This window comes from Canis aureus, chromosome 23 (assembly GCF_053574225.1).
Source record: "Canis aureus isolate CA01 chromosome 23, VMU_Caureus_v.1.0, whole genome shotgun sequence".
NCBI lineage: Eukaryota > Metazoa > Chordata > Mammalia > Carnivora > Canidae > Canis > Canis aureus.
In genome coordinates, this window is record NC_135633.1 from 15,497,356 (window position 1) to 15,515,318 (window position 17,963).

The 17,963-nt window shown below is 43.2% G+C and overlaps 1 protein-coding gene across 7 annotated transcripts in view; it reads right to left on the minus strand.

Moving 5' to 3' along the window:
* Positions 1 to 1,925: 1,925 nt before the first annotated feature.
* Positions 1,926 to 17,963, minus strand: part of MICAL2 (microtubule associated monooxygenase, calponin and LIM domain containing 2) — a 222,762-nt gene continuing 206,724 nt past the window's right edge. For 6 of the 7 annotated variants that reach the window (XM_077866456.1, XM_077866455.1, XM_077866454.1 and 3 more), the window contains 3 exons: positions 11,095 to 11,197; positions 7,016 to 7,089; positions 1,926 to 5,938 (listed from right to left, as the gene is read on the minus strand). In XM_077866456.1, the coding sequence (XP_077722582.1) occupies positions 5,754 to 5,938; positions 7,016 to 7,089; positions 11,095 to 11,197 (362 nt within the window). In that variant the 3' untranslated portion in view covers positions 1,926 to 5,753. The remainder of the gene's footprint in view (positions 5,939 to 7,015; positions 7,090 to 11,094; positions 11,198 to 17,963) is intronic. The other variant, XM_077866451.1, reaches the window with a different exon arrangement.

Genomic DNA, 17,963 nt, shown 5'->3' on the forward strand with positions numbered 1-17,963 from the left:
GGGGGGGGGGTGTGGGAGGCAGGGTAGGGGGTTGCTGGTGGTGAAGAGAAGCCAGCCAGAGCCTCCTGGGGACTTCTTTGATCACTGAAAGAAATGTGCTCTCGGGATGAAAAGAATGTGTGAGAGATAAAATGGCTCTGGAGTGGAACTCTTAAGTGAGTGTTTCTCTTGGGAACTTGGAGGTATTAGCAGTGGCCTCTGAAGGCCAGGCTGCCAGCGAGCATGTCCTTCAAGAGTCCTGCCTGCATGGATTAAGGCGGCCAGATGGCAGGGTGGGGGTGGGGGAGTGAGGAAAACCATCAGGGCAGGGAAAGTTGAAAGACCACAGCCTTGGTTTGTGACATGGAGAACTGAGGGTGTGGTGTTGTCAAGGATCACATGGCATGATGCCATTCAAATGGCCTCTGATCCAGCCATCCTGGAATGTGTCCCCAGATCTTGGAGACAGGCGACCTGGTTACCTATCCTTTAAGAGTCCAGTAGTCAACTGTAGACATTAGTAGAGAGGGATTCCTCACCTGAGCACGGTAGCTGAGTGCCAACTACATGTAGAGATGGATCTCTAAAATCAGTAGCTCCTACTTGAGCGGTCTAACAGAGGGACAGAGAACACTCTAGAAGAACAACAGCAGGGGCAAAGCTTATAAGGACAGAAAGGAGCAGTGGTCAGACGCTTCAGACCCAGCTAGGCAAGAATACCTGGGGTCCCAGTGATTCTGTTTGTGTGTGGTCCACATCACAGGCTACCATATTACTCCCATGGTCTCCCCTACCTTTTCCCCGGCCAGTGTGATTGGAGGAGCAAGGTCACAGTTGTCATGACTGTAATTTCCCTTCCTCCCCCACCTGCCTCCAGACTCCTGGAGGAGCAAGAGTCTCCACCTGCATCTCTGCTAGGGAAGCTCTTAAAGATATTTAAATGTTTCCTTTTAGGAAATTAGGTGAAAAATATTACATCTAACCATGAGCTGGACCCCAGTCACCATGGCCAGATGGTGTCTTCAGGAAGTACACGAGACACCACTGGCCAAAGGAGTCAGCAAAAGCCAGGTCAGAGACACAGAGTCCCGAAAGGGAAGTGGCAAAGCTCTGGAAAGTGCTGTCCTTGGCCTAGTTTATAGCTCCTACCTCCTCTTGTGGGAAATGCCTCCATTCTTCCCTGTTCTGCTGAGATTTGAGTTGTGGTTTTCTGTTTCTGCTGTTGGGGGATTAGAACAAGTCAAGGTGCCATCAAAAGTGGCTGGCGTTTTTTGCTGTCCTCCCTCCTGCTGCAATGTTAGCGCTTGCAAAGCAGGGGCTCTTATCTGAAATTGTTTACTTTTTGTTAATATTCAACAAAAAAATATGGAACATTGCAAATATTCCATCAGCAGACAAAGCTTTCCAACAATGGGGAAATTCAGTGTGAAATGCTGAGGACTGACCACTTGGTTACCCCAATGCAGCAATTCCGGGGGATCATGCTGCCACATTTCATGAAAATTTGCATACACTGGGGTGAAGAAGAATGGAAACAAACAAACAAACGTGTGATCTTGAAAGTGCACATTGAAGAAAGAGGCCAGTTCAGTGCATTCCTGCCGAGTGAATGTAACACAAAACCAGGCCTGGCCAGGCAAGAAGGGGAGAGGAATGGGGAGGTGGCACCAGGATTGGCTTTGTTTCTTCGTGTCCCCAGCATTGAGGGTCACTTTCTCTGTCGGGAAGGATAGACTCGGGGTGAGACTTCACTCCTCTTGCCCATCCGGTCCTATGTGCTGGTCAGGTAAGTCCTTTCAGGTGGCCCAGTGGCCATAAAGCGTCCAACTGCTAATTCACAGACTCCCCAGTGAAAATCAAAGCTTTGCCCCATTCCTTTCACTGGAAATAAAGAAATGGAACAGACGCCACCCTCGGAAGTGCCAGACCAAGCCCAAGTGAAAACGTTTTGATTCCTTTAACAGAAAACCATTTATTTGGGGTTCATTTCAGTATTTATAGCAGTGCCCATGTAATGCCTTTCAGCCCACAGGAGGAGTTCCCAGTGGTCAGAGCAGATTAATCTTTTACAAGCCACTCAGCAGTGAGGTTAGAAGATAAACAGTAGGTGAGACGGTACATGCTCCCCTGTATGTGACCCTTCCTATTACGATAAACTACATTCGAGCTCACCACATCCGATGACTGCCACTCTCTCTCTGCTCATGTGGCAGCCCCAGCTGCCCCCTGCCACCTCTGTCCTGCTGAGGTAGTTCTCTCATCGGCCACCTGGGTGGGACTTGCTGCCATTTTCAGTTTGGGAGGAAAAGCCTGTAAATCTGCTTCCCGGGAAGACAGACATTGCCGAATTGTCATTTGCCTCCAGAATGCAGGAAACATCAATTTCATTGCAGCTCATCAGAGTTGGAAACACCTGCCACTTCCTTTCTGGGTTGCAATTACCATGCAGCATCTCAGCATTGATGGAGTCCAAGCAGCCTAACACTGGCAGAGTCAAGGTTTAAATGAAACAGTACAGCCCGTTATTATTTTTCACAGTTTTGGAAACGAACTTCTTTGTATTGCCAATGAAGTGCTGTAATCGTTGGGGGTAAAAGTCTTCCTGGTTGAGATGAATGTGAGCGGAATAGGCTGATGCTTATAATAAAAATAGTTCTTTATCTCTGTATTTATTTGGGAATGGTACTTGTTAATCTTTGCATTTATTTGCGGGTGGAGTGGAGGCCTGATATTCTTCCCTAATGGCAGCTCCTGCTGAGAGCTGCACAACCCCATAGGCAATCAGAGAATGTTTGTTAAACAACTAGGTCGACAAATGAATGGCTTGGGAGGGCAAGCTTAAGAACTGTCCTATTGGTCCATCTTATGTAAAATCCTAAACTTGAAACTCTGGTGAGCCCTTTAGTTTAACTGAGAAGCTGTGTGAGACTGGCTCAGAAATATGACCTGAGACTGGGGCTTTATGTCTCATCCAGAGTCCTAAATTGTCCAGCTTTGATCGCATATGTCCTTCTATGAGACAGAAGAAACTGTTCTCATAATCATCATAATCCCACTCATACTGCATAAAAAATCATCTTTAAAATGTACACTATTTTACATTTTGAGGCTCTTAGCACATTCTTTATTGTGAATAAGGAATGCAACTATTCAAAATAATTCAACAGCCACATTTAGAAGTGTTCGCTGAAATGGTTTCATGTACTGGTAACACTGAAAGCCGGGGTAAGTAAACGGCTGTTATGTATGAGGTTTATGTCTCAGCTTGGCCAGATAAGACTCAGCCTTAAGCTGCAGAACAGTCTTTGGAAGAGAAAGTGAACAAATTGCTTCTCTCATCAATTAATAGAACACTAGAGCCAAGAAACACCTTCTTTCTTGGCCCTCTTGGGAGAATCTTTCTTTTAGATGAAAATAGAACAAATTAAAATAAGTGGCAATTAATTCTCTTGTATAATAACAACTCAGACACCACGCATGTGAGCCTCATCTGTTACATGTACGCCAGCACCAAAGAGCACACTTCCACATAACTGACAGAAAAGACTGGGTTCGGGTATTTCTAAACATTCTAGAATACAAATGGGAGTTCTATATCTTTTTCTTTAAATGAATTAAAATTCCTGAGTATCCACAGTCTTACCTTTAAATACTTGATGACTGAAAATATTATTTTAACTATCTCCAGAAATCTTTAATACTATACAACTCACTGCCCCAAACATCTGGGTTATTTATATGTTAAATAGCTTATATACCAATATCTCAGTGACAATGAGTGACAACAGGCCTTCTCCAAATTATAACACAGGAAAACCAGAATTATAAGGCAACCATATTAGCAATTTCTACCAAATATATAAATAAATAAGAATAGATAAATAGCAGAAATGGCACAGTTTCAATAGATAGATGCCTGCACATATTCCCTTGTAGAATAATTCATGTACTAGAAGACCTGATTCTTAAAAAAAAAAAAAAAAAAAAAGAAAGGAAAAGAGAACTGCAACCCTCAGAATCTGGAATGCCGTGGAAGGGTTGCCTTTTGATATCACCCAAAGAGTTGGCGAGCTCAGGAAATCCAGTTACATTTCTCATTTCTGGCTGGTCAGCTAGCCAGATTGGCATGCATGGACAGCATCTCAGATAGAAGTGGTTCATGGTCAACTTATATTGAGGAGAATTAGGTCTAGGGTCAGAGCCAACTGTTGCAAAGCACCTTCTGTTCGGTGACACATTTACACACTTACAGAAATGAGAGAGGCCAAACATGTAACAAAGAGTTCCTCAGTCTGTCTCTTGTCAGCAACAGACTGAATCTTCAAAGAATCCCATTGAGGGAAAACAATTCAATACTTTTTGACAACCCATCACTATTTAAAACAGATCAGTTTTCTCTGGTTCCCATATGAACCATCAAAAAGGCCCAGGAGTCGCCTGTCAGTGCATAAACTCCACCTCCTGGCTTTCTTTTCACATTGAAAATGTCATTAAAAAAAAAAAAAAAAATCCATGACCCAGTTTGGAATTTGGTCACTGCATTTGGTAAACGGGGTCACTGCACTCAGCTCCCGGGTGAAGTCAGAAGTGGTTTTGTCCTTGTCCTGTGGAGTTCCTGGGGAATCCCTGGAGAGAGTGTGGGAGATACTTCTCTTTGGACCTGAGAAGACCACCCCCCCTGGGGGGAAGACAACCTTGCCTTGGATCACTAGTGAGTGTGTTTCAGTAGCAGCACCAGCCTCGCCAATACTTTATCAACAAATGAGTTTCCTTTTTGCCCTCACCAACAGTTATAAAAAAAAAAAAAAGCACTGGAAAACTATTCATTTTCTAGAAACGCTTTTCACTATGTTCCAGTGGCAATAAGGAGTGCTCTGAGAACAAAAGCTTTCCCAAGCCCGCAGTATTTGATGAACACTAACAATCCTGCTGGTAGGAAGTTAAAGTTTTATTTCCTTTCTTTCTTTCTTTCTTTCTTTCTTTCTTTCTTTCTTTCTTTCTTTCTTTCTTTCTTCTTTCTTTCTTTCTTTTTTCTTTCTTTCTTTCTTTCTTTCTTTCTTTCTTTCTTTCTTTCTTTCTTTCTTTCTTTCTTTCTTCTTTCTTTCTTTCTTAATAAAATTAAGGCTCAAATGTTGTATTAAACTCTCGTTGCTTATGTATATTATATTAAGGCTTATAAATACAACTGGTAAATTAAATTCACCCTGGATTGAATTAACACCTGCTATATGAGTTATTTGCTTTATGTAATCAGTAATCTCAAGGTTTCTCCTTTTTCTCTGGAAACATAATTTAAATATTAACCTAATCTTTAAACTGCGGCTGCTTCTTTCTGACATTTGGAAACCGGTCACCCGTGCAAAAAAAGGCAAATATGGATATATTAATGAAAAGGCAGCTTCTTAAAAATCTTAAGATGTGTAACTCAATGAATCGGGAAGATAAATGATAAAAGCAGCAGGAAAGTCGATCTCTGTGTCACTTTCTAGGGAAAACAATGCTGGTCATCTGCCAAGGTCACCTCCAATGTGAGACCTGCCAAAGTGACTGCCAATTTCATAACAGTCTGTGTGTTTTCTTCATTATAATCTCTGGAAGGGTCTCGGGCAGCTGTACTCCATATGAGAGAATTTTCATTTTTAAGACTAGATGGCAATAGGGTATCACTTAAGTTCCAGGTATTGCAGATTCCGCCAAAGGAACTGTGAGCGCGTGAGGTGCGCTTGGCTCCATCTGTCCTCAGCCAGCATCCAGGGGCAGCGCCCTGCACCTGCTCACGTCCTGCTCAGCTGACAGCCCCTGGAGAATATGAAGCTTTCAAAGTGCTGGTCTTCAGCCTTTTCTTTTATGCGCTGTTCCTCTAAGGAGCATACGAGTCTGTCCCTTTGTTCAATCACTTGCATCATCTCGCTGAATAATTCTTGCTCCTCGTTTAGATCATTCTCATCTTTCTGGCTCTCTGAAAAACAAAAAGGGAAAAGCTTTGGACCTCAGGTAACACGTGGCCCCGGGGAGAGGGCTCTTGACATGGGCATTCTTGACGGTGTGGGACTCGCTCGGCCTTTTAATTTTCATGGAGAAAACAGGGAAATGAATTTAACACCAGGGAACTGTTCTTGAAGTCACAGGTTAGCAAAGAGGGTGCTTTGAGATGCCGTCAACTCAGTTTTCATCTTGAGAATATATATAAAGCAACAGGGGGAAATCCCTTTGTGGGGGAAAAGAGTATCAGCCAAGCCCGCCTGGTTTCTCCAGCCTCCCCTCCCCTGCAGAAAAGAAACCAACAAAACAACAAAAAGGCTGTTTTCCCTAAATACATCTGAACTACAACAAAGAAATCCATGTGAGAAGTTTCTAAGTAAACCATCAGCATCGTGGCTACCATTTCAAAGCCAAGAATCCTCTTTTTCATTTGTAGTTCAAGGCAAATTGCAGCCCTTTGAGCAGAGACCAGGCCAAAGCAAAATAAGGCTCTGGTTGGCCAAGGGGATTGTGTCTCCGGGCGTAACTATTTTTCCCCTTCTGCCTTCAGAGTACAAGAGCTTCTTCCTAATTGGCCTGACCATCGGATTGCCTGGGGGAGGTAGGACTGCTAGGGAAGGAAGGGAAAGAGCAAGAAGCAGGTAGTAATGACTCCTGCCAGTCAAAATAGATTCTAAGGCAGATGCAAGTCTTGTCAACCACATCATGGCCTTTGATGGAGAGGACTTTATAAATACTCTAGCATCTTCCTTGAACATACTGGGTGGGGACCAGGCAGTGAGAGCGATCCTGGAGCAGAGAAGGGCCGCTGTTTCTCACAGCAGGCTCAGTTCTGAGGACAGGAGTCAGGAAGGAGGTACACAGGACGAAAGGGAGATAGAGAAGCACCATTCCCTTTGCACCTCATGTTTATAGAGCCTCCGCCTTTGCCTCCAGGCTGCTTGCACAAGATGGAAAGAGCACCCCGCTTTGGGATTTACAGCGTGCTCTGTGCAAGTACCTTGCTGGGGAGAAAGGTCTTTAACAGGGGCCCCAAACATATCACTGTACTCACCCTCTTTAAGCATCTTCTGTCTCAATTTCTGTTCCAGTCTGCTTTGATGATCTTCTAATTCTAATTCTTGGGCCCTGGGGGTAAGAAAATGTTCACACCTTGTAAATACTGAAGATCTGCCTACAAACCCTGGCAATAAGCTCTTTGACTAGAGCTATTGTATTCTTCTTCTTCTTCTTTTTTTTTTCTTCTTATTACAATTGGGGTCTTGGAATCTCTCTGAACAGAAAGGTCTGCTGCTGAAGGAGCTGAGAAGGGCTGCTGGGATATGCTGAAGTCAAGAAACCATGGAGAAGCTTGTGATGTGATCCCAGGGGGTGTTTGGAAGGCCACTCAGGCCACCCTCTGGAGAATGGATCGTTAAGAAATGACCAGTAGAATTCAGGGGAGAGGGACACCTGGGTGGCTCAGCGGTTAAGCATCTGCCTTCGACTCAGGGCATGATCCTGGAGACCCGGGATCGAGTTCTGCATTGGGCTCCCTGCATGGAGCCTGCTTCTCCCTCTGTCTGTGTCTCTGCCTCTCTCTCTGTGTCTCTCACGAATGAATAAATAAAATCTTAAAAAAAAATAATCCAGGGGAGAAACAATGACAACCTAAAACTCCCTTCTCTTTTAGGGGCAACATGACTTCAAGTATCACCTCTAAGAACTACCCAATCTCTGACTGTAGTAAACAACAAAACAAAGAGAAGGAAACAGGAGCAAGCCATTTTGCCCAGGGGGAAGCATAAAAAATCGAGACAGCTATCCACCTGGTTGCAGGAGACGTGGAAAGAAGAGTCAGTGATGCTTTGGCGTAGTCCAACTGAGGTCCCTGGGTTTCCACCAATAAGTACAACAAAGTGAAAAGGTGAAGTTAGTTCTCATTTAAGGTCACTTTGAAACTTCTTGAGCTTAACAATGCCCGGGGAGATCCCATGTGCATCCCAGGTGTGTGCAAGGTGCCCACACGCTAGGCCCAGGGCCATGTGGAGGGAGGCTCCCACCTTTGGAAACTCCACTCCGGAGTTCTCCGAAGGAATGAGGACCACAAACAGATGTCACAGGGCTCAGAGATGGTAGCTGAAGTCATGTGAATCCTTCAAAGGAAGACCATAGAGAAAGGAAAGGTCGAAAACAGGAGCTTGGAAATGCCTCCATTTAGAAGCCAAACAAAAGAGATGTAACCAGGAAGGAAGTGATCAAGGCTTGAAAGCCAATCAAAACAAGACATGCAGCATCGCTGAAACCAAGAGGATAATGTTTTGAGAAAGGACAGAGAGGCTGAGGTGAGAGGTTCCCTGTTGCAGAGACGCTGAAGAGGGCAAGGGCTCAGAATAGATCTGGGTTTGTAATCATGGGTCCTTCCCTTCCAGCCCCACCCACAGTGGGCACATGTCTCTGCCACAGCGTTGGGGTCATTTTGCTGTGCCCTGTTGTTGCTGCCCGATTTTTACTACTTCTCCTACGACTTGGGCCAAGATCCCAGCCACACTCAACCTTCTGCCTTTTGTTATTGACCTGGAACTTCTCTTGGCCACCTCTGGTCACCACCAATGGAAGTGGAGCACTCAAGGCTTCCTTTAGGAGAGAAGTTTCTGGGAGGAGTGCAGAAAGCTGAGTGTGGGGTGTAGAATGCACCCGGTGTCATGTTGTCCCCAGCCAATGACCTGGAGCTGGACTCCTCCCATGCTGTCCCTGCTCTGGTGCTCCCTCTGACCTGGCCGAGATGTTCTCTGGGGCTCCAACACCGTAGTTCTCTGGCTCCTCTGCCCAATTCTCTTTCCTCCCCGCTCTCCTTTCACAGGTGTCAGGACCACAGAGGGTCTACAGATTTCCCTAACTCCCCCTCCAATTTCCCTTCATCCCAACATGTCTCTTGAACTTTTTTTTTTTTTTTGAGATTTATTATTTATTTGAGAGAGAGAGTGTGTATGGGCATGTAGTGGGGAGGGACAAAGGGAGAGGGAGAGAGAGAATCCCAAGCAGACTCCCCACTGATCGCAGAGCCCGACGATGGGCTCGATCCCAGGTCCCTGAGATCATGACCTGAGCTGAAATCAAGAGCTGGCCACTTAACTGACTGAGCCAGCCAGGCACCACTGTCTCTTGTGCTTCTAATCCTGTCTTGGCATCTGCTTTCCCAAAGTTGCTCGTCAAAAATGTTTGTTTTGTTCAACCAGGCCTTCCTCTAAACTAAAACCTAGCCTTTAACAGAGCTCCCATCTGCTTCTTTCTAGCTCACATGACTGAGTTCTTCCCTCTGGCCTGTCCTGGAGAAGAAGGTTCCCTCTGGCCACGTGCTAACTAGGGAAACCAGGCACTGAGCAGTAAGCAGTAGGGCCACTGCCTTCCTGATTCTCACAGGTCAAACCTACACACTGACTGCTCCTTCCACAAACCCCATGGAGCTCATGCCATGTTTTCTTATTTGCTGGTGTGCTATGTGTTTGCATATCTGTCTCCCCTAAAACCATGAGATCCTAGAAGATAGGGACTGTGGCCTTGCTCATTCTTATTTCCATAGTACCTAGAACAGTTCCTGGTACAGTGTGCTGGATACATTTTTTCCTTCTTCCTTTTTTTTTTTTTTTTAAGACTATCTATTTATTTGACAGAGAGCGAGTGAGCAAACAAACAAGCAGGGGGAGTGGCAGAGGGAGAGGGAGGAGCAGGCTCCCCTTGGAGCAGGGAGCTTGATGCAGTACTGCAGTACTCGTTCCCAGGACCCTGGTATCATGGCCTGAGCCAAAGGCAGACGCCCAACTGACTGAGCCACTGAGGCGTCCCTGTTGGATACATTTTTGTTGAATGAACTTTGTAATTCAGATCTGGTCCATCGGCAGATGATATGGTTGTGTAAAAAGGGCTTTGCAGTCAGGTGGGCAAGGACAAGTGCTGCTCTGAGTCTCAACATGTGCGTCAACTTAAAAAATAATGATAAAAAAAATAATTACTAAGGAAGATCCCTCTTCTTCATTCCTGTACTTCCCTTCCATGTCCATGGAGCTCAATGAGTGCAATTTCTGGCCTCCTTCCCCAGTCCCCACTCTTACTCCCTCTCACCCTGGGAGAGGCAGATTTGGGAAGAAACTAGGTGAACTCAGCTCACACCCTTTTCTCCTGGGATTGGCCTGCCTTTAGCAGATCTGTGTTCTCAATTACTCTGAGCTTTGCCATAGGTCTAGGGCAAGATTTCTGACACTATTGACACTATTGGCATTTTAGGCTGGATAATTATTTGTTGGGTGGTTGTGGGGAGTGGGGTGGAGACGAGGTGTCCTGGGCATTATAGTATGTTAGGTACTGCTCTTGGCCTCTCCTCACTAGGCACCAGAGGCACCTCCCAGGTGTGACAATGAAAAATATCTCCCGACACTGTTGAATATTCCCTGGGTGGTGAAATTGCCCCCAGTTCAGATCGACTGGTCTAGAGTAAAAGCCTTACCCCTATGAAGCAAGTGGGTCTATTGACTTTTGTGACTACCTAGGGGTAATTCCGGGGTCTGGTTAGTGTAGTAGCTTGAATGGTTACCTCTCAAAGATGTGTCTGCACCCTGGTCGAGTGACCTTCATCTCTTTCAGAGTGTGATGAGATCCAGCTCTACTTTCTGATCTCCACCAGGCTGCAACCTCTCATTCAGAAAGCACAGCCAGAGAAGTCTCAGTCCCTCAGCACGTTAAATACACGAGGAGACAGCCAGGCAGATCTCCTCCCCACGCCCTTCCTGAGGTTCATACTCAGAGGCCAGACACATGCTCCCTCATTGCAGGTGTGTGACTGCAATTATCCCCTGCCCCCACCGGTCTGAGGGACAAGGATGGATTGAAAATACCTTATCCAAATGCCCTCCAGCTCCAGACCCATCACCTGAGGTCTGTTTTAGCCATAGGACTCCACCAAGAGAACAGACAACGGGAGAGTCTCTGCACTAATGCCAACATGATATGCAAGACGCCAAATATCAATTTGCCTCAATCACAATTCTGTATGCGCAAGAAGAAAAATTCCTGGGACGTCAACCTGGGAGGGTGAGCCACCCCTCTCCCACCCCCTTTGCTTTTAGGACTCACTGTTATCTGTGTTGCCTTACTTACATGATCAGTAGCTCCGACTCATATCGCATTAATTTATTCTTCTCCAGAGCCAGCTTAAACCATTCCTGCAAAAGCTGTGCTTCATCTTGTGTGCCTGAATCTGCTTAAGAAATCAACAGCAAATGCGTTAGATTGGCATTTCTCTCCCCATGATCAACCTGCTTAGGAGCTGCTTTAGTGGGCTGTGTTTGTAGCGGAAAAAGGCTCAGCAGGCGGCAGCCCCCTGATGGCCTGTTGATGCCTCGGGCTGCAGGCATGGCAAATAAAACCCACCTGTGCATGCTCTAGGGGGAGGTCCTCTTGGACATTTAGGGCATGAATAGTTCAGCTCCAAGGGTCATATAATCTTGATGATGTCCTGCCATAAATGAAACTTCTCTCGCCTACTAGTTCATCCTCCGTAAATCTTCTGTATGTTTATGCATCAAATTCTCCACTAAAGAAAACCCTAGTAACTCTGCTGGTTACTCTTTCCTCCTCCCTTTCCTCCCCCAAAATCAAATGATTCCTGAGTTCCCAGGTGGGGGGTGGCTCCCTTCATGGGGCAGAGAAGCCCATGCCACATTTAATTATAGAGGAGTAGTGATTGGTATCTTGATTTTTTGCACAAAGAAAAGGCAAATGATGGGGGAAAAAATGTTATTAGCTTTGAGTCTCACTGGGAGAATTATATTCATACCTTCTTATAACTTAGATTATGACCTTTATTAAACATAAGCATACCCGTGAGAAAACCGACACTGCTTTTATAGGCGCAATGTTAGATGCTAAATGTTTAGACAATAAAATGTTAAAATCTGGGCATATTGGAGAAGTAGCAACATGAAGGTATTTCACCCTGAAATGAGAACACAGGCTGTATTGCAAAGCTCATGGTCATTCTAGAAAAATTTATACTGGAGTGTCCCATAGGCAGAGAGGAGAATGGTGCAGAGAAGTTACGTGTGACCTTGAGCTTTGGCTTCTTCATTGGTTAAACTGAACAGTAAGACACACAAGTAATATAACATTAATAAGCTACTGTTTGTTATGCAGTGATCATGTGTCAGTCAGCGGGCTTCGTGCATTCTATGGGACATCACATTTAATCCTCGTAACAAACTCACCAGTAGGTTCTCTTATTGTCACCATTTGATAGCTGGAGAAAACAGAGGTTTTTAAAGATTAATCTTCCCAAGCTCACAGTTAGTAAGTGGCAGAGCCAGGGCTTGAACTCAAGTGGGCTTTATCATAAGCCCAGGCTTTTCACTGCTTGTATCGCACTCCTCCTTCCTCCTCACTCTTTCCTTCTTTCTTACAGTCATGTAAGGTAAATAACACCCCTAACACATGGCCTTGCACATAGCAAGTCATCCATAAAAATGAGTTCCCTTTTCTCCCTTTTTTTTTTTAAGATTTTATTTTGATTTATTTGAGTGAGAGAAAGAGAGAGCATGAGTGGGGGGGGGGGGGCGAGGGAGAGGAAGACTCCCCACTGAGCAGGGAGCCCAACGAGGGGCTCCATCCCAGGATCCTGAAATCATGAACTGAGCTGAAGGCAGATGCCCAATCAACTGAGCCACCCAAGTGCCCCTCTCCTTGTCTTCTTGACCACCTTGTCACTGACAGGGACACTTGGGTCCAGAGAGATTTATATGCATTACCCCAGATTTTATAATTAATGGGTGAACTGGTGCTACAATGCAGATCTTGACTTCTGATGAAGTCATTCATTTGTTCATTTCATCCAGCCATGCAGCCATAAATTCATTCATTCATCCAATCCATTCATTGAATAGGTATTGGATATTGCTTTAGGTACTGGAGATACAGTGACAGATAATGCTACATATCATGAGAAATTTGGGCATAGTAAGGCATAATGCCTGCCATCTCCCCCCTCCCCTTTTTAATAGACTCTTTGGATCAGATGGATTTAAAGAGCTAGAATAAAATAGGCTGATAGGAAACTCTTGCAACAGCATAGTAGCAAATAAGTACTCTGGGAATACGGAGAAGGGAGGGTTTTCCTGGTCAGGATACGAGGCTGGCTTCCCAAGAAAGGTGGTGTTTGAATGGGGATGTTGAAGAATGGATAACACTTGGAGAGGAAATGATGAGGATGGGAGAGGACATTTCCAAGGAGAAGGAACAGTGTCAGCAAAAACAAGGGGATGGGACTGAAGGTAGTAGCGCTCAGGCAGGGCCGAGGAGGATGGAGGGGTGCAGGGTGAGGTCTGGGTGTGTCTGAGGATCTTAGTACAGAGGTCCCTGAACATCATGCTAAGGCTCTTGTACTTTGTGCTGTAGAACACAAATGGACACTCAAGGTGGGTGAGTAGGGTAATTTAAGTGAAGTTTTACACAGAAAAGATTAAAAAGGGAGAGAAATAAACGAGATGTTATTTTTCCTTAGGTTTCTTGGATGAGTGAATGAACGATTGAATGAATTCATAAACATGTTGGGACCAACATCTTCTAAGCAATGTTCATGGTGCTGAGGGGCAGGGATGAATAAGCATCGGTACCAACTCTTCAGGAAACTGAGAGCTTGCAGTTCAGTGGGGAAACCCAACACTGCACAGCCAAAGAGAATACAATGTGCCCCTTGCTATGGCAGCAGAGGTGAGAATGAAAGGATGAAGTATATAGACCATCACATATAACAAAAAAGTTACTTTACTTTTATTTACTTGTTAAAAAGATTTTATTTATTTACTTGAGATAGAATGAGAGCGAGCAAGTGAGCAAGAGAGCACAACAGGGAGAAGGGGCAGAGGGATAGGGAGAAGCAGATTCCTCACTAAGCAGGGAGCCCAACACAAGGCTCCATCCCAGGTCCCGGAGATCATGACCTGAGCTGAAGGCAGACACTTAACCGGCTGAGCCACCCAGGTGCCCCATAAAAGTTACTTTAAACTCAGCCTTGGGATCAAACTTCTACTCTTCCACTCCCCCACCATGTGGGCTCAAACCCTAACAGAGCCTCCCTGAGCCTCAGAGCTTCTCATCTGTTACAGAAATGCAGTGGGGTGGACTCTGCACACAAGGACCCAGCCCAGGCACGCGATTTAAGCTCAATAAATGGTAATGGTCATTATTCTTTTTTTTTCTCTTCATTTAAAAATTTACAATTTTTACAATTTTTATTTTTTTTAATTTTTAATTTTTTTTTAATTTTAAAAATTTTTAATTGTTTTTATTGACGTTCGATTTGCCAACATATAGTATTCAAATCACATAACATGCACGATGGGAAGAACCCTCAGGGGTCATCTGTTCCAGGAATTCCCTCTACCTCCCTCTCACCCCAGCCTCTACAACAACTCTCTGCAAGGTGGAACTCCCCGCAGGGCCCTGTACTCTAAGTACAGAGGACTTCTTTCCATTGGCCTTTGATGGGTTGGCCTCCAGCCACTGAGCCCAGTTTTGCCCTCTGGAGGAGAATAGAGAACACTTAACATTTACACAAAAGGCATTCACATATTTGAAGATAGGTCTCTCTGTTATTCACTGAAGTGTTCTTCTGTCCTAGCCAGCACCCCCGGGTCATCTATCATTGTGTCACAGAGGGCTGCCCACCTCTGCTTGCCCTCTAATCTTCCAGGATGCAACTTAAAGGGAGTCAGCATCAAAGAGAGCATCAACAGCTCAAGAGTGGAGAGACCCTCCTGCACGTTTGCCCAGAGCCCTGGGGCTATAGAGATCTCTTAGCTGCCCTGTGCCCTCACTGGGCTCTTATTACCTTGCACACAAACGTGGTCTTTCCACACTGGTGGCGGTGAAGTCTGATGACTCTGTACTCTATTTGTGCAACTGAGCTTTTCCTTCCCCTAATTCAAGACTTTGTATGCATCTTGCTAAATATCATCTTGTTTATTTCGTTCCATCACAGAGGAAGCTTTTGAATATTTTATCTAGCTGACACAGTTCTAGCTTTGGGATTTCTGCAGAATTGATAAATGGGCATCCTGGACCTTTACGCAATATTGAAGAACAAAACGTCAGATAGGACTGGACCAAGAAGGGAGCCATCTGGCCCATCATTAGGGACCCTTCTCAGGCTTTGGGTGAGGCTGTTCTACAGACTCTATAAACACACCCAATCATCCAGCACACATGTCTATATTTTGTCCATGAGGCTGCTAACAGGAAATTTTGGTAAAATAATTTCCTGAAATCAAGCTTCACAATGTCTGCCATGTCCATTGGCACTGCAAACCTCACAACTCCACCCAGAAAAGGAAATGACATTTGTTTTCGCAGCTTCTCAGTAAACACCAGTGGTTCCTAGTAATCTCTAAATTTCTTCCTAAATATTCACAATTTCTTTAATAATTCTTTCTAGAATTTTGACAAGGATCAGAATTCATATTTCTTTCCCATGTGATGTGAAACATAGAAAATATACTGGCCTTTAGTCTTTGGTTCTGGAATTCTCCATGAGTTTCCAAAGATGGAGGTCATACCTACCAGTCATTTCAAACACCAGGGGGTTAAGTTGGTTCATTCAACAAATCCTGATTAATGCCACACCTGAGACACTCTTCTGTATACCATCTTTCACCTGAGCTTAAAAACCTGAATTCATTGCTCTCTCATTTTTCTCACCTAGATTTCTCATCCAGACTCAATTCCCTCTTCTAGATATGTTTAGCATTTCTAGATTGAGGACCATTTTCCTTGATAAAGAAAACATAAAAGCTGAGAGTTGGAAATTCTGCCTTTTTTCATCATGTAACATTACACCATCTGCCTCGGCGCTGGGCCTCTTCTTTCCTTGTTCTCAATCCAAAAGAAACAGCTTTAAAGGCACTATTTTGCTGTCTTTACAGGTTTGTTTTTTTTTTTTCCAGATTCAGCCTCTTTGCTGCATTATACTCACAAGTTCTAGCCAGACTTTTATCCTGCATTACATGTCCCCTTTTTCATCCTTCTAAAATGTGGTCCATGAGAGAGTTACCTTGCAGTCATACTGATTTCTACTGATGCTGTCTGTACTCAACAAACACAAGTTGAACTGAATCATCCCATTCAGTTTTCTTTTCTTCAATGAAATTATTTACAACAGTGTTTTTGGAGTCCTCTTTTCCTCAACAGTCAAAATCACTTCGGGGGATGTCTTTGAACATAACCACAACTGATCCATTTTCCTGTTGATATCTAAGTTGTTCTTCATGTTTTGCTCTGGAATATACACTTGCAAATGAAATTCTTGAACAGTATGGTATGCAAATGGTCAGTTTCATATCAGAAAGCCAAAGTGCTTTCCAAAGAGCTATGGGTATTTATACTCTCACTAACGTTGAATAAAAACCTTCTTTGGTTTCATATCCTTGCCACGTACTTAGTATTATCATATCCTTGCCACATGCTTAGTATTATCAAGTTTTAGAAATTCTGGTAACTTAATAGTTTAAAATAGTTTCTCACTGTAGTCTTTATTTGCATTTTCTCAGTTACTAAGGAGTATTCTTTCTGTGAAATATATATTTTTAATATTTGCCTATATAACAATGGGCTCATCTATTTCTTACTGATTTGTGAGAGTTCTTTACATAGCCTAGAACACTGATTCTTTATTGGTTGCGATACGTAGTTACAAATGTAGTTTCTGAATTAGGGGCTTATCTACTATTTTCCTTTATCATGTTTAAAGACTAACACCTAGAAGTCATAAAGATTCTTCTTAACTTTTCAAGTTTCATTTTTAATATTAAATTCTTTAATTCTTATGAAATTGTTTGTATGATGTAAGGCTCAATTTCATTATTTTTCCCTCAGTCAAAAACCACTTGTCCCAGAATCACTTATTTCCTGTGATCTGCAATGCTACTGTAGGCTTATATTAAGATTTTGTATATGTGAGATTATGCTTGAGTCTTTTGGTGGCTTTCAATGAAGCACTAAAATTGGCTATATAAAGGTTGTGTACATTTTTTGTTTGATTTCCTCCTAGGTACCATATGTTTTTATGCTAAGCAAGTGAGGTCTTTGTTCTTTCGTTTTTAAATTGCTTTATGCTGAGATCTAGAATGAGATTTTTCTTTTTCTTGCTTTTTCTATTTTAAGCTTATATCCAATTGCTTTTTCTATTTTAAGCTTATATCCAATCACCATCATATAGGCTCTTCATATTTTTAACAATTTATTTGTGCATTTTGAGGGGCTTTTCATGTGGATAATTCTATTATTTGGAAACAGCAAAAATGTGTTTCTTCCTTTCCAAACCTTATGCCATTTTTCCCTTGTCTTATTGTATTGGTTAGGATCTCCCGTGCAATGTTGAAGAGAAAAGCTAGGCATTCTTCTTTTATTTCTGATTTTTAAAGAAATGCTTCTAATATTTTACCATTCAACAGTGATGTTTGCCACAGCATTTTCAAAGATATCCTTCAAGCTAAGAACATTCTATCCTGTTCTGTTCCTTTTTTTGCTAAAAGTTTTTGTCCCAATGAGTGTTGGATTTTGACAAATGATATTTTTTTATTATATTGAAAAGACTATATGGTTTTCCTCTTCCATTTGTTAATATGGTGATTGTTAAATCACCCTTAGTTTGCCAAGTTTAAAAATTAATTGCATTAAATATTCATTTGTATTCTTTTATTTTTTTGAATCTGCTATATCTATGGTTAGTACTGCCTTTTTCATTCCTAATTTGTTTATTTCTGTCTTCTATTTTATTTTAAAAAATCAATTTAAGAGAGTTGCTTCTAGTGTTTTATTAGTCTCTTCAAAGTACCACCATTTTGCTTGCTTAATCCTTTCCCTCTTACAATGACTCTCTATTTCATTTCCTTCTGCTTATTATCTTCTTTCTTAGGTTTATTTTGTTTTTGCTTTCTCTAAATTAAGTTGAAACTTAACTCATTAACTTTCAGCCTTTC